The following is a 24,358-nucleotide window of genomic DNA, read 5'->3' as shown; positions in this document are numbered from 1 at the left end:
TTCTTTTTCAGTTTTGGTAAAAAAATAAAAAAAGAACAGCATATACTGAAAGAAATTAGGTACACAACAGGGACTGAAATAATTTCAAATAATTTTTCTTTTAGCCGGATTGCTATTATACAATAAGAATACATTTTGATTCAGAACTTTTATGAAGAACTTGTGCATTTTATTATAACATCTGTTTCTACATTTTAATTTCTCTCCTTCCTTTTATAGGTATTTGCATGCTTTTTTTTCCAAATGAGAAGACCTTTTGTTTGCCACAAGAAGGCTATTATCCAGAATGTTAATGGGTTTTCAACTATTAAGATGTAATGATATACCTTGAGTATTTAACTATAAATTTGAAAAATCTCCATGAACAATCTCAAAGGAATAACTTAGAATGCACTCCTGGTAAATTGGCTCATTTTCCTGTAATTTACTGGAAGTGCTGATATAAGAGCAGTCCTAATGTGAAAAGTACATTAATCCCTGGAGTTACATTGTATGTATTAAATTATTACTCTCAAAGAATAAAATGTATGAGGCCATTTAGCCTTCATTCACACTTGTTACTTAGAATCACAGTAGAGAAACAAATCACTTATCTTTTGATGCACAAAATTAGAAACAATACATTTAATATCTTTTAAAACAAGAGGCACAGAGATACTCAGTTACACTTTTGCATAACAATTTCTCTTTTCCAAACGAGGACTGTTCTAGTTAGGAGCATGATTCTTCTGGCTTTGTGGAGTCCCGTTTCATTCCATTGGTAATTGAAATATTTTTAGAAACTCATAATGCAGCTTTCTTTCACGTCAGTCAAAAAGATTAGCGTGCCTTCCAGCCATGAGCATCTACCCCATTGGGGGGTTATTTAAGGATGGTAGTGAACTTGCAGGAGTAGCAGTTGCAGGAGCATTTAGGTCTTATTTAGAATTTTGTCTAATTGTGTTTTTCTTCTTTGCCAGGGTACTGAAAGTTATGGAAACCTAATTTGTGACATCAGTTGTTTTTTTGGTAAGCAGACATTTATGATTCTGGAAGATGAAGGCAGATAGGAAGCCCCATTTGAGATTTTGACAAAGCTCTCAAACAACAAACTATACCATGGACATTAAGCTGGACCCATCCAGAGACGACCTGCCTCTCATGGCCAACACCAGCCACATACTTGTGAAGCACTATGTACTGGATTTACATGTGGATTTTGAAAGTCAAGTCATTGAGGGGACCATAGTGCTTTTCTTTGAGGATGGAAACCAATTCAAGAAAGGAAATAGTTCTACCGAGGAAGCCTGCCAATTGGAATCAAATGAAGCCTGCAAATTTGGGATGCCTGAACCCTGCCATATTCCTGTGACAAATGCAAGGACCTTCTCATCTAAAATGGAATATAATGATTTTGCAATCTCTAGCAAAGGTGAAAAAGATACTTCTGATAAAGATGGTAACCATGACAACCTGGAACAGGCTTCTGGGATTTCTAGCTCAAAGTACTGCTGTGACACAGGGAATCATGGGAGTGAGGATTTTTTGCTAGTGTTGGACTGCTGTGATTTATCTGTGTTAAAAGTCGAGGAGGTGGATGTTGCTGCTGTGCCAGGTATTGAAAAATTTACAAGGTCTCCCAAGCTCACAGTTGCTTCCGAGGAGCTCAGGAATCAGATTGTACATGAGCTTGTGACTCTGCCTGCAGATCGTTGGAGGGAGCAGTTAGACTACTATGCTCGCTGCAGCCAGGCTCCTGGCTATGGGGAACTCTTGTTTGACACTGACACTTGGAGCTTACAGATCAGGAAGACAGGGGCTCAGACAGCTACTGACTTTCCTCATGCTATCAGGATATGGTACAAAACCAAACCTGAGGGGCAATCGGTTACATGGACTTCAGACCAGTGTGGCAGGTAGGTTGTCTGAGCGCTCCGCAGTCCCATGCCTATTAATCTTGTACCCTGCAAGGATGTTCTCAGACAAGGGACCACTCTACAGAGATGCTCCTGTTTATTCTGTGACATTACCTAAGTAGCCTCAAATCCTTAGATCCATGGTGAAGCAGGTAAATTCCCAGGCATGCTGAACCCTTAATAGGATTACTTCCCTTAAGTCAGGATGAAAAGATTACTTCATTAAGCCCCTTTATTTCTGAGTTAGGAGATTGAAAGGCACACTTAATGATAAAACCCTGAGCCTAGCTCTGCAGTGAGATCTCTGCAGCGACTTCTAGTGTTGTAGATGCAAGTGATGTGTCTCTGAGTGAATATTTTCTCAAAGTTCCTTTATACTTCCCCTGAGAGTAGAGTGCTGCAAAGTTGGGCTGGTGAGAAGCCTGGCAAAGTGCTTTCAAATAGAGCCAGCTCTGCTTTGGGACTTTCTTTCTGTACCTGTCTCTTGGCAGCTATGCCCCCCTGGACTTTGTCAATTGTTGTATAAGGTGAACCCCCAAAGCACTGAAAGATCTGTTGTGAGGGTGTAACAGTCAGTGCTTCTGAGACTGCATACTCGCTTCTGTGGATGTGATTCTTGATATTTGGTGCCAAGAAGACCCCTGGTTTTTAGTTTAAGAAGGAATTGATGAGGCATCATTTTCCAGGGCATACATTTAGGCAGCCATCTGTCCTCTCACTGCCCTTCCTCTGACAGTTGTTCAGATTTTTTAAAATTTGAGAATTTTAAAATCAAACCTTATTGATTCCTCATTATTTTACCTATTTCTTTCTGCTAACATACTGTGAATCAATATGGTAATTATTGCAGAGCTTGGATGGAGGAATGTTGATCTCTGTCATCTGGATATGAGAGCCCTTTTTTGTAGTGTTGGATTCCCTTTATTGAAGCAGTGGTCTTTGGCAATTGCTTACATCACTTCCTCAAACCGCCCCCCCCCAACCCCCAGTAAAACCTTTTAGATTTTTTTTTTTCAAAGCATTACTTTGACATTGAGCTCTAATTATCCCATTCCTTGCCTCTAATCTTACCTCCTGCTCTGGTCTCCCACCCTGCTCAGAATGAGTTCACTTCCTGTCTTACTTCTGCAAGAGTGTGAGGCAGCCCTTGGGAAATTGCAGGGTTGGTACAAACTTACATCAGTAAAAAGCATAGTGATTTATTTGTAGAGTAACTTATTAGATGTTCTTTGGAGATCATGAGGGAAAGAAACAGGTGTTCTTATTGTATCTTCACATTTTTTGAAATTATTAAAGATAGGAATTTCAATAAAATTTAACAATATACTGGTGAATATTTAACTGGGAAAATGGTAGTTTTTATACTCCAGATATTTGATTTTTGAATTAGAATAATGGAGAAAAAGAAACTATTGACATTATTTGGAAGAAATATTAATAGCTTCAAACATGACTTTCTCCTAAGTGCTCAGTATAAAGAAAGAGATTAGACTTATGAATTGAATTATATGCAAAAGTGTTGAGTAAGAATGAATTATGGATAAATGCTCATGTCTATAAAGAAACTAAAGAGATCGTTGGGCACATTTTGCTCCTTCAAAGGGTGAATTTACTATTGATATCTCCTTTTCTGATAATTCAGTAAAATGCGTGATCACAGCAACAGTTTAAACTGTATCCTTGGAAGTCTGTGATTATATGTTAGTATGTTAATATCATTTATGCAATCTTACAAGGATAAGAAACGTTATTTTTAAAAAGGAATCCTAGAAATACTTTTTTTCTCTCTCTTTTTTCTTATTGGTGGGGTAATTTTATTATAGTCAAGATAATCTTCCACAATGGCCCCTGAATCTCTCTAAAGTCTCCCATGTGCTTAAGGACAACCGTAAGTGTGTACTAGCAACTATTTGGATTCTTTAAAGACTTTAAAATGACTAAGGATCCCAGGTTGCTAGACAGAAATAATTCCTTAGTGATATGAGTGAATAGTAATTATCAGGATCACAATACTTTAAGAATGTAATTGTGTGAAAATAGAAAATTTTACAATTATGTGAAAAACATAATTAGGTAGAGCGTATTCTACCAGGGCATAGAGTCTACATTTATTAAAACTAAAATAGTTGCTAAATATTTACCCTCAAATGGCAGAATATTACCAGTATAACTACCATAAATTTATCAGTCCTGGTGAGAAACCTTTTATTTCCATTTTACAGGTAAGAAAATTGAATAAAGTAACTGGAAATTCCTAGAAAAATCCATATCTCAAGTGTGAAAAGGAGAGACTTTTCTTACTTTTGATCTTGGCTATGTCACTTACTATATGCAAAATTTTCAAGTACATTTGAAAGATAAATTTATTATATTAGCTTTCAGTAAATTTCTACTTTTAAACAAGAGATTAGACAGAAACTTTAAAAAAATCTCTAAATTGGTAACTGTGCTTTCAAGTTCTATCAGTGGCTTCTCCCCTTCCCACCCTTACCTATCCTGGCTGAGAATAAAACTTAAATCACTTTGTTTGATAATAAATAAATAATCATTTAGGAGGTTGCATGATCCCAGGAGAGAATGAAAAATGTGACACAACAGGCTAACTATATTATAAATATATGAAACACACTCATCAAAGGGGGTAGGAGGAATGTCCTAAGTAACTTTGGGAATGAGTAGACTCTGTAAAACTAAAGGCAAAAGGAAGTGTACAGAAATACTATAGTGTAGTTGATAAAGTTGTTTCCTAAGGGGGTACAGTTAACAATTCTGGTACCACACTGTACATGTGTTCTGAAGTTGAGCAGTTAAGTAATTGGATGGCAGATGGTAGAAGCCAGGTTTCTCACTTTTGAAGTAGGAGGTTAAACGTAAGTGAGAGGAAGAGGCTAGAATGGTCCATGCAGTAGTGGATTAGAACTGGAGGTATCACAGTGAATTCATGTTTAGCTTAATTTAGATAGGGATGGTTGCATATAGAAATAATTACAGAGAGGTGTGTTTCCATGGGTTAATATACACACATATATATCTTTGCTTGTCAACTGAGAGGGTCTAGAAGTGAACATATCTAGCCCAGATCTTGGTTTCTAATATCATTGTCCAATAAAAGGAACCAGGGCTTCTTAGAGAATGCCTAGAACTGGGGCAGGAAATATATAAGATGAGCATGGAGCATGTAGCATCATGAAGTAAGGAAGCAGTCCAGCAGCAGCACAACAGCCCACATGGTGGGGGTATGGCAAAGGGACGAGGAGCCATCCGAAAGAGCTAATGGCCAAATGAGCAACAATATATATAAAGTACTTTTGGATGATAATCCAAAGTATAAAATAAATAGTCATGAGTCCAAGCTGACATAAATAAATGATTGAATAAATAAACATGGGGAAGTGTAGACAATTCTACCATGCAGAAGAATTCCAATTAAGTTATGTACATATTCCGTCCTCAGGGAGATGGAACAGAACTCCTCCCTCCTTAAGTGTGGACCACATGTAGTGACTCCCTTCCAAAGAGCACGATGTGGAAGGGGGTTGGGGGAAGCAACTTCACATTGGAGAAATCTGACAGTACTACTCTCAGCAAGATGATCAAGGTCAACATCAACAGTGATAAGTCATGTTGATAGTATGTACCCTTGGTGTGATATGATGAGAATGGCATCTTCCTCCCAAAAGCCCTTAACGCTAATCTAATCGTAAAAAACACCAGATTTATCCCAATTGAGGGACATTTGACACAACACCTGATCAGTACTCCTTAAAACTGTGAAGTCAGAGTAAACAAGCAAAGCCTAAGAAAGTGTCACAGTCAAGAGGAGCCTAAGGAGATGTGGTATCCTGAAACAGAAAAAGGACGTTCAACACAAACTAAGGAAATCTGGATAAAGTCTGTGTGTTAGTTAGTAATAATGTGTCAGTATTGAGTCACTAATTGTGACCAATATAACATACTAATGTAATATGGCAGTAATAGGGAAAATTAGGCATGGGGTATGTGGCAACTCTGTGTATTATCGTTGTGGTTTTTGAAATAAATATAAAGCTCTTCTAAAATAAAAAGTATATTTAAAAAGACTTCAAGTTTGGAAAGACGTCCTTATCTTTCTACCTTGAAATTCCCCTTTGCTAAGCTGTCCTCCCACTTTTACCAAATGGCAAAGTTCTCTAGAGAAGAAAATATATTTGAAGCTATAAAAGAGTATTTCTTCTAAATGATTGTGAATAATTTCTTCCTCCTTATCATTCTAGTTCTAAAATGAAATATCTGGACATAGAAAACTCCATTTTCCTACCTCAGTTTAGCCATTTGGGAATTGTGCCAGCTCTTGAACCTAAATGCTCTTTCTTGCCTCCATCATTCAGATACTGGATTGTAGGTGACACATAAAAATGGTTGACAAAAGGAACACGTATATTCAATCTGATACAACATGCTTCTTGGAAAAGATGTTTACTTTTGAATAGTGTGTGTGTGTGTGTGTGTGTGTGTGTGTGTATGTGTGCCCTTTAAAATATTTCAGCGAGAACAAGGACAGGGTTAAGAGTATGTAAATGTATTTTTACAAAGCTTTTAGAAAGGATTGAGACAATATCTTTTTGATTCTAGATCCTCAATGTCCCTAAGAAAAAAACTTTAAAAATGGAAATGTTTGTGTTGTCTTCATTTTCCTTGCAGTTTTTTTGCATTTTTTTCCATTCTCCTGAATAAAATGTTATTTAAAACCAAAGCATTGTCTTTGGTAACCTATTCCCTTTTCCCTTAGGATCCTTATAATAGCTGTGGAAGCAGCCAGGTGGTCTAGGAGATCTGGGCTTAAGCTGATGACATCACTGAGTATGAGTTCAGTGGAGGGGAAATTCAGTTATATATAGGCAATTTATTAGAAAAACTACAATTATTTGGATTGGCATTAAAAATAAGAAAACTTCCTGGGAAAATACATAAGTTAAAGTAATATTAAAATTTAAACATTCATAAAGCACTGTGATTTTTCTTTGTTATAGACGAATCAGGATGAAGTTGGCAAAATAACAAGAACTACTTTTTTGTATAATATTACATTTGTTGCTCAGCTGTTAGACCAAGGAAGATGTAGACTTTTGCAGTATTTTTAGTTCAACATCTAAACTGGTTGTTAAAACATGCTTTTTCTCCCCACTGAATTAGTTTTATTGTTTTATATCTCACTATAAAGGAAAGTTTTAAAATTAAAAGAATGAGCAGAAGATGTGTTGGAAGAGATTTCAGGTCTAAGAGAAACATTTCTACAATTAGTACCTTTTTTTTTTCTTACTGGCTTCCAGAAACCCATACAAAATTTATGAGAACCGAAGTGGAACTATACATTAATTCTATATAATATCATTGTATAGCTGCAAAGGAAGACTCAATAATCCCAAACTTGAAAATGTTTGAAAGGGTTCATGTTTTAGCCTCTTTCTCCCTTTGCTGCACAGACTAGGCATACCTCCATTTCCTAGAATCCCCGTTGAGTCACCGTGGGAGAAGAGACAATGATAGACTGCCTTAATCCAAACAAGTAACCCAAACAACCAACCAAACAAAAAATGAATAACAAAATATCAATAGCACACAAATTACAGTGACCTGTATAACCAAAAGTGTAGAATGTTCAGAAGAACCTGGATGGCAAGAGCCAAGAGACCTCAGTACTGGCGAGAGTTTTGCAGCTGACTAGCCATGTGACTTTAGATAAGTCACTTCACATCTCTGGAGCTTAATTTCCTCGTGTATAAAATACGAAGATTCCATGGGGGGATCTTCAAGAGTTTTCCGCCTATGTAATCCCATACCCACAAAGGACTGCTGGATGAGAAATACTCTCTTTTCATTTACAGGCAGCAGAAGTGAATGTCTGACTGAAAACCACTTAAAGTCCTGTCCATTTTGTCTCTACACAAATTTTTCTTTTTGACTTTACACAAAATCTATCTTTCCAAGTCAGAGCAGCATTCTCCATGGACCTGCCATGTATTCAGTAGGATGGATGAATTCTGGTTTTGGTAATTGTGCCATGAAGTAGAATGATAGTGAGAAAGGTTGTGTGTGTGTGTGAGAGAGAAAGAAAGAAAAAGAGGGTGAATCATAGTTGACACTTCCTGTTTTAGTAGCTCTGGCTGTTGGGTTTTGTGGCACAAGGAAGCAAGAGGGTTGCTCACCTACAATGGAAACTGTAATCTGGGTTTAATGAGCACATGGAGTTGTAAAAAAGATTGGGTGCAGAAAGGAAAACACATTGAAAGGAATTGGAGGAGGCCTGAAGATTTTGTAACCCTAGGAAGTTTATAAAAGATCCTGACCCACTAAACTGTCATCTGTGGTCCCTGGCCCCCAGTGACCAAGTCAGTGCCTCATCAAGCCACACGCATGGCCACAATGTGCTCATTACCTCCAACCTGCTTCTCTTGGCAGCCTTCAGCCCAGTCAATGAACCGTGATACCTGAGTCTCTGAAAAAGGGTGACTTGATGGACAGTAGTGAAACTTAAAACATTTTAAAAATAAAAACAACCCCGTTTTCTCCTGACTGCAAAAAGACAAATGCATATAGTGGTCAACTGAAGAGAAAGAAAATATATGGTTTGAATCAGCCCCCTATAAGTTTTCCTTTAGGGATGGTTCCTCCTTAAGGAGGCTGGCAAGCATGTTAGTGTTAGTTGACCTCTTACCTGGAAAGGCAGAGTTAGTGTGTCTTGTCCTCATTTGACCACTCTGAACACAAAACATTTTACAAGAAGCTGAAGTAATTGTTATTCTGACAGATTCTTCCTCAATTTAGAAGTTCTTTAATGGCAGCGAGCCATGGACCTATCTCACCCTGTCTTGCCCCAGTTTTTCTTCTTTCTTTCATTGTCCTCCCATTCCCACAACTCCTGTGCAGTTAACCTGGGCTCCCCAAGGAGTCTCCCATTGGAATGGGTATCCCAGGCCATGTGAGATGAACCCTGGTGAGAGAAAGTTTTCCTTTGCATGCAGGAAAGAATTATTCGCTCTGGAAATAATGAAGTTATAAGCATCAGAGAACGTCAGGCTGGCGCCTGCACATCTATCCCATAAATGTTTCAGCAACATGGCTAAGGTGCAAGCCTGTGCATGTCGAATAAACACAGCTGCATTTATTTCAGTGATTACATATTCAGATAAGTGCAGAGCCTGTTTATAAATGCACATAGATTTTCCTGCCTTCTGGGCGGAGGGGCTGGGCGGGTGAGCAGGGAATCCAGCCATGCTCATAGTTCTCATTTGAATGTGCACATGATGGGAGCCATCTTTACTCTTGGGTCCCTACGTAGGGAGTATGATCGCATGACTCTGAAGACCCATCCTCCACATGCTCGGATTCCACCACTAGGGCTTTATCCACAGGATAAAGCTTTCACCCTGTTAAAATATAGTTACCTAACTGTACATTGTTTTTGGGTATTTGCACTGTGACATGAGACATACATAGGATATCAGGTTGTAAAAGATCAAAAGGCCTTTGGTTATAAAGACTCTAAGTCACAGACACTTGTTTTGGCCATGTTGAAAAGGGAGGAGTGAGCCTGCAGCTGAGAAAGAGCAAATGGCCAAGAAAGGAGTAGGCTGGGAGCGCAAAGAGAATTTACATTTTCAAGAAGTTTGGCCTACCCTAGGACCTCCCTCTTATGTGATTGTTTTCCTATTTATGAAATATTCCAATAAGAAAGTGATTGAGTCTCCTATCAGACATGGGTATATTTATGGGTGTATCTTTTAGATTGATGACTTGATCTACATGTTCAGAGTTATAGCCCTGGATACCAAGTGGTGCTACTGGTTACAGTGGCAGGAGTCAGCTGGCAGAAGCCAGTGTCACAGTAGGGACTGTCCAGTGGGACACAGGACCACAGAGGAGACTCAGCCACACTGAAGCTACCAAAGGAAGCAGGGAGAGGAGAAGTAATACCTTGTTTCTTGCCAACTTTTGCTTTCAAATCTTCCACCAGTGCCCCCCATTGGCCAATCCTAACAGGAAGCCAGAAGACAAGAGAGCTTCCACTTCAGTTAGGAAGAAAATATCCTTTAGACTTTAGCAGAAAGGATACCCCCGCCATGTAAAGAGGAGGGTAGGAATAGAGAATAGTGAGGACTTTGGGGGGTGGTTGGAGTTGAGAGCTTCTTGGGGGCCTGGCTAGGTAACTAACCCCCTCAATGGGAGAGTTCAGGTGCCCAGATGCCAGATGGCAGAAAGAGCCTTTAAGAGGATTATAGGAAGAATCAGAACAAATTTCTAGAACAAAATGTCTAGAACTGGATAGAGAGGACATAATACTGAATTGGGGAGGAAAGGGTGGTGACAACATGCTGGCTTTTAATTGAGTTAATGGAAAGATTTCCTCCCCAACTCAAATCTGCCTGGAATATCAATACTTATTACTTCATAAAATCATTATTCCCAAATTTTCTGAGGCAGGTCTGATTGCAGACCCATTGTTGAACACTACACTGTTTGGGATTGGGAAAATACAATCTCTGTGTCCATAAAAGTGTCCTCTACTATATGATAGGTAAAGCCCTTTATGAACAAATGAAACAGGTGGGTACCCTCTACCTTCTCTCTGTCCCTTCCTGAGCTTCCTTTCTGGTTTAATAGCTTTATCATCCATTCTTGTTACTTGAGCCAGAAACCTCAGAAAATTCTGTGTTAGTTATCTATGGCTGCATAACAAATTATTCCCAAATTTAGCAGCTTAAAAGAATAAACATTTAATTAATGTCTTACACAGTTTCTGAGGGTCAGGAATCCCAGAGCAGCTTAGATGGGTGGTCCTGGCTCAGGATGTCTTACGAGGTTGCTGTCAAGCAATGGCTGGGGCTGTAGGCATCTCAAGTCTTGACTAGAGCTGCAAAATCTTCTTCCAAACTCACATGGTGGTTGGAGGCCTTAGTTCCTCACTGAATGTTGGCCAGAGGCCTCTGTTCTTTACCACATGGGCCCCTCCCTAGGCTGCCTGAGTGTTTTCATGACAGGGCAGCTGGATTCCCCCAGAGCAAATGATGGGAGGGAAAGAGGAGAAAGAACTTCTGAGGTGAAAACCACAGATTTTTAGTCTAATCTCAGAAGTGGCATGCCATTACTTCTGCCGTATCCTACTGGTCACACAGACCAACCTGAGTACAGTGTGCGAGGAGACTCCGCAAGGGTACAAATACCAAGAGGCAGGGTTATTGGGGGCCATCTTGGAAGCTGGCTACCTCAAAGAGGTCTTCCTTTCCTTCTCCCTCTTCTTCAGCAAATCACTAAGTCCTTCCAAGTCTTCCTCTACAGTGTTTCTGAGATACAACCTCATCTCAAATCCAATCGTTTCTTCAGGGAAGAGGTGTGGAGGCTGAAGGAGGAAGCCTTGGGGACCACATACATAAGGGTGCAGGTGGAATGCATAATAATATGCTAGCATGGCTTCCAACCCAACCTTAAAAGGAGGGGAGCAACATTTTGGCAAGCCAGACTTTTGGGAAGGATTTGCTCCTGTGCAGGCAAGGGAAGACCTGTAACACCAGAGGCATCCTAGGCAAGTGAGGTGCTGAGAGCAGATACTTTCAGACTTGGCCTAAGCACCTTAAGACTTCAGACCACAATATGAGTTCAGCCCCCCTGTGCATGAGGCAGAGAAAGTCTTAGGAGCTCTGTAGGCAAGAGCCTGTCACTTTCTTGTAAGCATTGCAAGTAGATTTAACTGCACACGTCTATGTAGATTGGAAGTGGCTTCCTGGAACTCTTGAACTAAGAAAAATTATGTGGTCCATTCTGATTCAGTGGAAAAGGAAACCTTGATTTTCAATGTCTGCCATTTGGCCAGTGGAAATACACCCCCTTTCCACTGAAGATACTTTTCCTTCTTGGGACCATTCTCTAAGATGGGCTTTTTGGGGAAAAACAAAACACTTAATAGGTAGAATTTTCAGAGCTAGGTGTGCCTTGACCCCACCTACCTGAGCTATTTGAGCTGCTACAGGATCTCTCCCACCATTACAGCACCTGGGAGGAGGTGAGCTCTAGCAGTCTCCCTCATTAGGTTCTTAAACAGCCTGAGGCTGGACAGTTAACTAAAGTTAAGTCAATTAACTAAGGACCCAAGGGGACTAGGGCGGGAACTCAGAACTTATTGAAATTGATTGACAATTCTAGGCTTTCTATGAAAATTTGTTCTTTGTTCTTGGATCTATAAACTTGGGATACAGAATCGTAGACTTATTTACCAGAACAGACAGCAGAGGTCGCCTACTGCCTTCCTCCCCACCCCATACTCATTTTACCTGTGACTCAGAGAGGTCAAGGGACTTTCCCACAGTCATTTAATAAGTTGGTAACCCATCCCTGACCAAACTTTTGTGACTTTCTGATCTTTCCCTGTCTCATGTCAAACCTGTGGGTTATCATGGCATGTAGACTAGTAGGATAAATGTACTGCAGCTGCCTGTTTGCTTTAAGATCAATATTCTGCTCTTATTGTGATCTTCTCTAAATGACAAAGAACTTCACTTCCCAGGCTCTCTTGTCTTCTGGGTTCCTGTTAGGTTTGGCCAATGGGGGGCACTGGTGGAAGATTTGAGAGCAGGAGTTGGCAAGAAACAAGGTATTACTTCTCCTCTCCCTGCTTCCTTTGGCAGCTTCAGTGTGGCTGAGTCTCCTCTGTGGTCCCATCTCCCACTGGACATCCCTACTGTGACTCTGGCTTCTGCCAACTAACTCCTGCCACTGTAACCCAGTAACACCAGCTCCTCTAGTCATTTTGATAATCCATTTCGTATATTAAATTACCTCTGCTTCTTGAGATCTAGACTGCTTTCTCTTTTCCTTGTTGGACGCTGACCATTTGAGTAGGACCATCATTCTGCGTGTTCTTGCACATTGTAGGAATATAGTAAATATTCAATTATAATGATGTTAATGAAAAAGGAAAACCCGTTTATCCAAAACCAGTAGTGCTCAGTTGTATGGATTTATTTTATAAGTTGGGCTGGTTAAAGTTACATATTTGTCATGACTCATGAAAAACAGAAAGTGGAAACGTTTTCCTAAGACATTTTCCAGAGGAGTCAGTCTTGTGCCTTCTACTCTGTGGTGTCAAAAGAATGGATTCCTTTGATCTTGTAGATCTTTTCCATCTCTGTCAACCACGACTTGATCATGGAAGGGATCTTTTTTGGATTGGGTAGGTTTGTATTTTTTAATTGTAGCAGAATAGGTCATTGGTTTTGTACACTTGCTTTGGTAACAACTCTCTGCAGTTGGCTTTGCCATCATAAGCCTGGTTGTTGTGACCTACAGTCCTGTTTATATGCCAACCCCTGTTCTTGGCCTCCACACAAGGATTTCCACAAGGGCTCCATTTGAGATGGTAGTTTCCAAGATTGGGGGGGTATCTGCCCGCCAGCACTGGATTTGAGACCACCAGCTTGTTTTTCCAAGCATTAATATCTCACTGATCTCCAAACATATTTTCTTTTCCAGAATACTTTCCAAAAGTTTTGTAAGAATGTCTCTAAAACCTTTTTCTTTTGAAGGCATAGAGACCTAAGGGGAGGGGGCAAGGATAATATAAATGATAAGTTGGCAGACTAGTATTTAAAACTTTCTCCAAAAAATATTTTTCTCCTTACAAAAAAAAGCCCCTCTTTACATATTTAAGTAATTCATTTGGGAGAAATAACCACTCAGCTATTCACATAGCCAGCCCTTGGCAGTTTCAGTTCAAAATGCTTTGAAACGAGTCAACTACAGCCTCAAATATTTTCTCTTTGAAAGCTCAACTTAACCTTCACTACGATGGTGGTGAGAAAAGTGACAACTCATTTTAAAGATTCTGCCCCTTTGTTTCTTTGTCTCTCTTCTGCAGGCCATGTGTTTATACTATGGGATCTCCCATAAACAACAGGGCCCTTTTTCCATGCCAGGAGCCACCGGTTGCCATGTCAACATGGCAGGCTACAGTTCGAGCAGCTGCATCTTTTGTTGTTTTAATGAGCGGGGAAAATTCTGCCAAGCCAACACAGCTTCGGGAAGGTACTGTACATGTGTTCTTTGCTTATTTATGTATTGCACACATGTTGGACGCAGGAACCCAATAAGCAGTGTTTTTCTAAACTTTAAAGAGCTCCTTTATTAGTTGGGTTGGAAATGAACATACTATAAAACATCCTGCCAGAGAAAACAAGCAAGGGTTGGGGAGGGGCACTTAGGAGCCTGGGCATGGGATTTGGGGCTCTTCGCGCTAGAGTTATCAATTCATAGATTATTTCAGTAGTTGCTTTTACCTGGTGGTTTGTGGGCCATAAGTAGGTGGTCTTGGTTGAAGACTTTCTGGGCTGACAAGTGTGTCCTGGAAACACCATTATAGTTGAGTTATCTGTGGTTTGGTTATGGTGTCGGTACATGGTCATTCATCGTGTTGAGAGGTAATGCTTCTGTTGGTGAGCCCACTGGCGTTGTCCTGGTAAAGGATCTGTTCTACATGCTATTTGCCTAGGTGAGGTTCTGAACCAAAAGTGTATAAGAAAGACAGAAGGCAAGTGCTACTGCACGATCAAGGTTTTATCTGAATTACTTGCTTATTGCAATAATTAACCCTTTCAGCTGAGATCCTGAGAATGTGGATGCTAGGCAAAATTTTTGTAGTTGTAATATTTCTTTATTTAAACTGTAGTGTCTCCTCTCACATACTTATTACAGAAACTTTAAAATATGCAGGAAAGTAAAAATAATAAGGTTAAATAATTTTAGAGGAAATCATTGCTAACATTTTGCTTCATTTCCTTTTAGTATATAAGATCTAGTCCAGGCACCGTGGCTCAGGGCTGCAATCCCAGCATGTTGGGAGGCTGAGGCAGGAGGATCGCTTGAGCCCAGGAGTTTGAGAACAGCCTGGGCAAAGTAGCAAGACCCTGTCTCTACAAAAAAAAATTTAAAAATGAATTAGCTGGGTGTGGTGGCATGTGCCTGTAGTTTCAGCTACTCAGGAGGCTAAGGCAGGAGAATTGCTTGAGCTTTTGAGTTGGAGGTTGTAGTGAGCCATGATCTGGCCACTGCACTCCAGCCTGAGCAACAAAGTGAGACCCTGTCTCTTAAAAAAAAAAAAACAAAAAAAAAAAACCAACTGCTTGTATTGTATGTATTATCATTCCAAAAGTATTATAATAGCATACAACAGTGTTTATTCTGCTTTTCTGATTCACAGTGTATTTTGCATATTTTTCAGATCATTTAAGTATTTTTTAAAATTATGATTTTAACATTGGCATAATATTTTGTTATATGAATATATCAGAGTTTAATATTTCCATATTATTAAACATTTTTATTGTTTCCAGGGCTTTTTTCCAATTATAAATAAAGTTGCATTAAATTCCTGAGGAATTGTTTTATATAAAATTAGAATTACTGAGTCAAAAGTTGGAACATGTTTAAGGCTATTGGTACATATTTTTTTCCAAAAAGGTTGTGCCACTTTACACATTCATCTGTAGTTATGAGGGTCTCTGTCTCCTGGAACTTTGCTCATCTGATAGGCAAGAGAAGGTCTCTTTTTAATTTGGATTACTTTGGTTATCAGTGAGTTTCACATGTCCTTATGTGTTTATTTATTTTTTTAATTTCAGCATATTACAGGGGTACAACTGTTTAGGTTACATATATTGCCTTTGCCCTGCCCAAGTCAGAGCTTCAAGTGTGTCCATTCCCCAGATGGTGTGCACCACACCCATTAGGTGTGAATATACCCATCCCCTCCACCACCCTCCCTTTGATCTGACACCCAATGAATGTTACTACTATTTGTGCACTTAAGTGTTTGTCAGTTAAGTCAGTTAATAGCAATTTGATGGTGAGTACATGTGGTGCTTGTTTTTCCATTCTTGTGATACTTCAGTTAGTAGAATGGGCTCCAGCTCTATCTAGGATAATGCAAGAGGTGCTAGATCACCATTGTTTTCTGTGGCCATTTTCATTTTCTATCTCCTCGTTTCCTTTGCCCATTTTTATATTGAGGATTTAGTGAGGTTTTCACAAAGTTTGTCTTGTTTTTTGAATTTGATCAGCTCCTTAAAATGTAGATATTAACTTCATTATATTTGTGAAAAGTACTTTTCCCAGTTTTTGGTATGTCTTTTAATTTTATATGATGTTTCTGATCTGTAGGAGATTTAAATTTTTATGAAGTCAAATTTATCAGCTTTTTCTTGGAAAGTCTTTCTTTGGTCTAAGATTCACCTATTTTGTTGTAATATTTTTATAGTTTAATTTTTATAATTTAACTCTTTAATCTGTCTATAGTTTAGTCTCATCAGGGTTGTGAAATGAGGACTAAATATTATCTTTTTTCCAAAGAGAAAACCAATTGCTTCAAGATCATTTATGGAATCTTTTCTAATTTGTGATATTTTCTTTACCATAAGCTAGATTTACATATGTACTAAAGTCTTCAATGAGTCTTTACTTGATTCTTATGATAAAAACAAAACAAAACAAGTAATACACTTAAAAAATTTCTTTCTGAAAATAGGTAACATTTACTTGACTCATTTACAAATGAAGAAAATATTTGCAATAAAGTCTCCTTCTTACCTCAATTTCCCAGCTACCCAGTAACCCTCCCTCAAAGCAACCAGGGTTACCAATTTCCTTTGAATAATGTTTTTTCTCTTTTGTTGTACAAATTGTAGCATACTATACACATTTTTGTATTGTGCTTCCCCTTTTAGAATAAATTTATTTATAGATATCTAATAGATATAGATACATCAGAACATAAAGAGCCTCCTCATTATTTTTATAACTATGGAGTATTCCATAAATGGATATTTTACAAATTTAGTTAACCAATAGCTCTGTACTATACTGCATACCAGTTAAGGAATTTAATAAGTATTTACTTCCATTATCTTTCCTCACCCACATTCTCTGGTTTTAGTAATAAAACTTGGGCTCTGGGACTCATATTATTTCTTTATTTCGCTTGTGTATTGTATCTTTTAGGAATTACTATTATTGTTTTCTATTTTCATTCAGTTTCAAGTCATATTTGTAATAGGTATTTAGACTTTCTTCATTCTTGAGCTCAAGTTTGAATCATCTTTCAGTTGGCTGGGAAATGATTTTAATTTTTTTTCCCCCGAAAAGGATGGATGTCTGTTGTATTTTCTGAGTCCTTCCATATTTACATTGGCTTTTTTTGTATTCACTCATGACTATGGAGTATTCCATAAATGGATGTTTCACAATTTAGTTTACCAGTAGTTCTGGACTTCACTTAAATTCTTAAGTTACTTCTTTTCTCTCTTTAGCAACTATAAATGTTTTCATTATCATCTCTTATTTAGTATTTCTGAGGAGAAATCTGATACCACATTTTTCTGTTCTTTGAAAGTAGTTTGATTTTTCTGCCTGCACGCTCATAGAATTTTTTAAATTTATGTAATTCAAAACTTTCTAGAATTAATCTAGACGTGGGTATGTTTTTATCTATTTCATTAAAGTATAATTTATGTATTGTATTAGGGTTCTCCAGAGAGACAGAACCAATAGGATATATATGTATAGATAGATATATAGGAGATTTATTTATTAGGGGAATTGGCTCATGTGATCATGGTTTCTGAGAAGTCCCACCACAGGCTGCCTGCAAGCTGGACACTCCAGGATGCCTGCAGCGAGGCTCAGTACAAGTTCAGAAGCCTCAGAACCAGGGAAACTGATAGTGTAATTTTCAGTCCAAAGCTGAAGGCCTGAGAACCGGGCCAGGAGTAGTTCTGATGTCAAAGAGCAGGAGGAGGAGAGTGTCCCAGCTCCGGGAGAGAGAAAGAAGAAATCATTTTACTCCTTTTTCTGTTCTATCTGGGTACCCAGGTGCCAGTTTCCTCTGGAAACACCCTCACAGACACACTCAGAAGTAATGCTTTACCATTTCTCTAGGTATCTTTAATCCGGTCAAGTTGACCTAACTATCACACATGTAATAAATGCATACAATGAGATTTGACAAATATATACACGTGTTAATTAATCCCCACCTATGGTGATACAGAATATTTCCATTATCTTAGAAATTCCCCTGTGCCGTTGTACTCATTCCTCCCTAACCCCACTCCAATTAGCCGTTGGTCTGATTTCCATCACTATAGATTGGTTAAACCACTTCTTAAAATTCATATAAATGGAGTCATTTAGTGTGTACTCATGTCTGGCTTCTTTTACTCAGCATGATGGTTGTCAGAGTCATCCATATTGTTGCAGATGTCAGTAGCTTATTCTTTTTTTCTTTAATTGATGAGTAGTAGTCCATTGTATGAATAAACCAGTTTGTCCACTCACCTGTTGGTGGACATTTGGATTGTTTTTGGCCATTACAGAAAATGTGCTGTGAACATTCATATATAAATAGAGACATAGGTTTTCATTTCTCTGGGGTAGATACCTAAGAATGGAATTGATCATATGATTAAGTGTACGTTTAAGTTTGCGAGTATCTGCCAAATGATTTCCAAAGTGGTTGTATCATTTAATATTCCCACCAGCAATGTATGAGAGTTCTAATTGCGCTCACCCTTGGAAACACTTGGTATTGTCAGTCTTTTTAATTTTAGCCCTCCAACGGAGTGTGAAATACTATCTTATTGTGGTTTTAATTTGCATTCCTGATGGCTAATGATGTTGAGCACCTTTTCATATACTTACTGCATGTTCTTATATCTTCTTTTGAAAAGCATCTCTTCAAGTCATTTGCACATTTTTTTAATGTGCGTTTTTTGGTTGTTTTATTACTAGATTATAAGAATACTTTATATAATACTATAGACATAAGCCATTTATCAGATATATGTATTACAGATATATTCTCCCAGTCTATTTGGCTTGCCTTTTCATTTTTTATTTACATTTCATACCACTGATTTTCATAGTTACAGTTTTGCTCTTTACTAATTCCATTAGAGATTTAAATTATGTTATTGTAACATTAGTTTCCTTTCAGTCCTTCATTTTTTAAAATTTTCTTACTTGATTGACTTTTGATCTCAATCTGTTATGCTTCTGTTTCAGCCTTTTATCTTCTCATGGCTTTTTACTATTGTTTCATAGAAGTTATATCTTCTTGTATCATAATGACAATGTCCATTTCCTAAACTGGTTTTGGTTTCTGTAGTAAATTGATTTCCAATACTTGTTCTTCCTTTGAGTACTTAGAATGTTGTCTTCTTTTACCTTTATTCTGCTGGGTTTTTTCCCCATGGTGCTCATGGCTTTCCTGTCGGATGTGTACCAACAGACAAGATAAAGTATGCGGATTTCCCTCAGTTCCATTCACTCTCCGCTTGTGTGCTGACCGATTCCCCCTTTCAGTTCAACAGATGAAAGGTTAGTTAGCTCCTTTATCCAGGCTCTGGTGTCTTGTTGGCAGTTGTCTAGTCAGGTTCTGCTAGACTCACATAGGATCTTTTTCTACCCTCTTTATTTGGTTCCCTGATATGCTGGGTTGATTGAGTACGTGAAACACTGCAGTCTCAACCGAGCACTAATACCTGGGCTCCTCCAGCTCCCTTTTCTGTCTGTAACAGTTTGCTTGTGATAACTATGCCTCCAAAGATGTGGCTCTCCCTACTCAAAGCTCACGAAGCCTACATATTTTCTCATTCATGATTAGAGCCTTGTGTTTGGTAGTGTTTCTCAAACTTGAGCATTATTTTTCTTCTTAGCAGGGGAAAAAAAATCTCACAGTTCACCAGGAGTGACTGAAATTATTTGTATTAGAATGATATTTTAAAAACTATAGACCTGAGACTAGATATAAACTATGTTTATAACTCTTACACATCTATAAATCTGACATAAAATTATACATTAAACACAGACCAAACTAGTACATCAATAAAATTCAAATTAACAACTTAAATTTAATGTAAAGGTTAATATTTTGCTGAAATTAAATTGCCCCTCACAATACGAATGTGGTACTGATGGGTCCATGCGGTTTCTTTTGAGAGTAAACACCTGTTCTACCCTGAGCCACGTGATTATCTCCACCACTTGTCTTCTATCTGCTGTAAAACTTGCTTACATACCATGCTGTGATGTCATTTGAATTTTACTCAGCCAAAAGCATCATCCTTCTGTTCTTTTCTCATTATCACTCAATAATTAGAGCAGTCTCGCATGTCCCTGTGCAATCCCACACACTGATTCAGATGTGAACTCTGAAATCATGTGGTAATACTCAGTGATACCCGGATGATTTCAGGAGTCAGCAAACCAGACCCCACTAGCAAAATGTAGCCCACTGCCTGTTTTTGTAAGTAAAGTTTTATTGGATCATGACCAATGTCCATGGCTGCTTTCATGCTACAGCAGCAGAGTTGAGTATTTGCAATAAAAGCTCACAAAGCCTAAAATATTTGCTACCTGGCCTTTTAAAGAAAAAAGTTTGCTAACCTCTACCGTCTCTCTCTGTTGCCTTTTATCTATTTGAAGATTATCATCAAAACATTAAAAGAAGAGTTAACTTTAAATTTTTCATGGAAAACTTTCATACTTCCAGGAATATATCTGTGGACCTTTTTTTGAGAATTCCAGTTTAGGGTGTAGTTATAATAAAGTAGATGCTTATTACAATTTGCTTATGTTCATACCACTTACACCTTATATGATATCACAGAACAGATTTTACCAGTTGAAACTGAGGAAAGATCGAGCTAAACAAGGAAAAAGAACTCTACACCTAATACTGCAATTTCTCCTGTAGCCTACAGCTGGGATTTATCAGCGGACAACCAGGAAATAGTACTAATAAAGCTCTGCCAGGACCAAAATGGCTGTTCGGAGAATGGAGTAATTTCTACAAACATATCTACACTCCTTAGAGAAAAAGAGTGTGTGGATACATGATGATACTATTTCCTTTCTAAGTTGTGTTTTCTAGATTGGTAGATTGGTCTCACAGGACCTTCACTGTGTGTGCACAATGCCCTTTAAAACGATGAGCTATCCTTGAAAACATGAGCGGCAAAACCCGACCCAGCAAGTCACAGTTTCCATCACGGTGACACATCAGCCTGATTAGCACATTTGCCAGGCACCAGCTGATTTCCCCAAAGAAGCAAAGCACCTGTGAGCAGATAACAGCTACAGAAATGACAGCAGCCCTTGGGCAGGGTATGGAAATCAGAAGACAGACCTCTGAGCCCTTGCTTCATAAGGGAAATCATTCCTCCTAACTGTTTTTAAAAAGAAGGCTAATGGTTTGGACTGTAGGGTGAAGCCCATTGTCAGAATTTTATTAGCCGAGTGGTCATTATTCTTTTCTCAAGAAGGCTAGCTCAGTCAAGGCCATAGATTTAGATTAACTTATTTAACTCCTTTATTATTCAACTTCCTCAGCATAATCCCATTTGGGCAGACAGAGATGTGTGTGTTATTATTGGCCTGTATTCCTTGCCAAAATGTAACGATGCTATTGAGCATGGAAACCCAAGGCCTAATACAGTGCCATGTATATAATAAGGGCTCAGTATTCATTTGTTGGATAAATGTGTTCTTTGTAGTCAGACAGAAGTAATATGTTCATGGAAGAAACATTTTGTCAAAAGACAAAATTGACTTTGGGGTCTTTTCTTTCAGTTATGCTGTGGATTGGAGTTTATACCTTTTCTCTAGCCTCAATAAATTTTAAAGAAAAAAAGTTGGTTTAGTACATTCTTATTTTCCTCTGGCAATTTTTTTGTTTGGTTCTGTTTTATTTTCACAGAGTACAATTTAGCATATTCCTACTTCCTAGAAGAATAAAATACTCTGCTTCTATTTTCTTGTGGGAAGCCTCAAGTAAATGAAGGAGAATGCCTAATTTAAGCTCCTTCCAAATGAAGGTGAAAAAGCATATGAACAAGTGAAAGGTGTTAAAAACTACATGTGCCCTTGCATAGGATCTGATTTCATTTTTCTGTATAAATGAAAGACTGTAGACATTACTTCATTCTGGGCAAAATGCTACTCTCTGGCCTGCCCAATAGACCAGCTTTCTGACATTCTCTTTCTCCTGACTTGGTGTGGGAAATTCCAGGAAAAAGCCAAGATTTGAGAGACTAGACCCTCCTGTGTGCAATTGAAAGCCAACTTTTCTTCCCTCTTGATGGCTCAAAATGAGCAATACTATTTAGACTACTCCCACAGTATGTAACCAGGAATTACGTATAAGGAAATGGTAAATTAAAAGGCATTTAGGAATGGTTATGATTAAGTGTTTTCCCCACAAAGAGAGAATGCAAAGTAGAGAAAGCTCTTTGTTTCTAAAACTGGGGAAACTTTATTCTGGGCTAGTGCATATATATTCATGTGTTTTTAAGGGGTAGAGTGCAGAATAAATATATTCATTTTTTCCCATTAGAAAGGTGCTGGTGAGTCAGTACTTTCTAACTCTTTGTCAGTTAATTCTTTTGTTTTGTGATTTGTTGTTGACTAGATCTTGCTTACCCTCCCAAGCACTGCACTTACCATACACAACATATGTGAAAGTCATCATGGTTTCTTTTGGACAACAATGATTCTGGCAGGTCTGTAAATGCCAGTTCTTGCTGTGGATGTTTGTCTTGGACTTGACATTCATGAATGTTCCCATGTGAATAAGGTACTAACTTTTACCCTGTGACCATCTGGAGCAGTATGAGTTGGTGTCCAGTTAACTGATCCATTTTGTACTTAAGTTTAAGGGGCACTAGGTCATCTGTATCATAGGTCAGAATGGCTGGTGAGACTTGGAATAACAAGCCTGGTGCAATGTATTCCTTTAGGTATTCCATTAGCCAACAAGGAAAATCTCAAAACCTCTGGAGGCGCTTGTGTTCAGTAGGTGGCGCTCTTTTACCTAGTTCGCAAGAATGATCTTGAAGGTCATTCTCTCCTGGGTCTCCTGTGCCTGAGGCGGTACCATGTTGCAGGGAAGGAAACCCGAAGCCTTGGCGGGTGGCATCAGTGCTTGCAAAGCGGTGGCCTGACCTGGCACATCGCCCTGGTCAGGCAGTGCCAGTGCCTACCAGCCCAGGGCGTCTTACTGTCTCCTTTGTTCTGATGCCAGTTACAACCCTTGAGCAACAGCAGAGAAGAACTAAGGAAAGACAGTCACGCTATGGGTATTCAAGAGAGTGGCGAAAGAGCTGAGAAAACCAGATTGTGTAGACTCGGCATCAAAAAAGTAGGGACAGAAAGAAAGCTGGAGTTTGCTGAAGACCCAAGCTCTGGAGAAGGAGGCCAAGAGCAGCCAAAACGGGGAGCTTTCCCTCCTTTTTATGTATGTGTCTATTGTACACATGTATATATAATATATATTTTAAAAATATGTAATATAGAGTATGCCTATATAAACTTATAAATGCACATATTCCTATACATACATATTCCTATACATATTGTCAAGCATCTTTAATTTGTGATACAAAGTTTTCCAAAATAATAGCAACATACGGAATAGTTTGGACAAGAAGCTCTGAAATAAGGAATTGTGGCTAAAGAAAGAAACAATTTTGAGGTAGTCAAGAAGCAGGGGCTGTAGAAGAATTGAGGAAAGAAATATGATATGTTGAACACAAGCATGTATCAATTTGATGTTTCTGAATGCTTCATGCTCTTTGTCTACCCAATAGTGGAGAGGTTGAAAAGGTAAAATGGATGCTTTTATTAGGAAGAATTTAAGTGGCTGTTTTAATTTTCAGTGAAAACAATAACTCTTTAACACAAGAAGTTCTATGAGATGCTTAACTTTGCAAAGATAAATAAGCTGCCTCTGCAGAAGCAGAGTGATTATGTGTGTGTGTGTGTGCGGTTGTGGCTGTGCCTTTGAATTCTGTGGAGTAGGTTTATCCAAGACTCTCCTAAGAATAAGACATTGACTTTCCATAAATTTTGTATTCAATTTACTATTAGTGAGCATGACCTATGTGTAAAAATAATTACAGTATCTTGATTGTTCTTCTCTTAAAATTTTTTTCTTTCATGAAATGATTTTCTCAAATAATTAGCAAAGTTTTTCACAGGTTTAGGATAAAAAGTTCTCTCTTTCCCCATAAACTGACTGCTCCATCGTGTTCTTCCTTTTTCCCTCTTCACTGATAATTACTCTTCCTCTTGTGTAAGATAGAATCTTCATAACTATTCATAGGAAAGTTTTAAGAGTAATCAGTGAGAAAAATAATTAATTGTCTTAACATTCTTTAGTTATGATACTTATTTTTTTAAATTTCTTTTTTGAGTAATAATTGTACATATTCATGGAGTACATAGTGATGTTTCGATACATATAGTGATCAGATCAGGGTAATTAGCATATCCATCATCTTAAACATTACCATTTCTTTGTGTTGGGAACATTCAGTATCCTCCTTACAGCTATTTGAAACTATATAATATATTGTTAACTATAGTCATACTACAGTAGTATA

General features: G+C 38.2%; 1 protein-coding gene across 6 annotated transcripts in view; it reads left to right on the top strand.

The window, feature by feature from the left end:
* The window catches only part of LOC123646463 (aminopeptidase O (putative)), a 349,846-nt gene that overhangs the window by 35,118 nt on the left and 290,370 nt on the right, over positions 1-24,358 (top strand). For 4 of the 6 annotated variants that reach the window (XR_006737901.1, XM_045563459.1, XM_045563460.1 and 1 more), the window contains exons 1-2: positions 881-1,895; positions 13,783-13,949. Coding sequence is in view for 5 of the 6 variants with exons in the window: in XM_045563459.1 (XP_045419415.1) it covers positions 1,099-1,895; positions 13,783-13,949 (964 nt within the window). In the remaining variant the exon portion in view is untranslated. Of the gene's footprint in view, positions 1-880; positions 1,896-13,782; positions 13,950-24,358 lie in introns of those variants that run through there. The other 2 variants (XM_045563458.1, XM_045563463.1) reach the window with 2 other exon arrangements.

Source organism: Lemur catta, chromosome 10 (assembly GCF_020740605.2).
Source record: "Lemur catta isolate mLemCat1 chromosome 10, mLemCat1.pri, whole genome shotgun sequence".
Taxonomy (NCBI): Eukaryota; Metazoa; Chordata; class Mammalia; order Primates; family Lemuridae; genus Lemur; species Lemur catta.
Note: the sequence above shows the minus strand (reverse complement) of the source record. Positions and strands in the feature narration are given on the sequence as shown.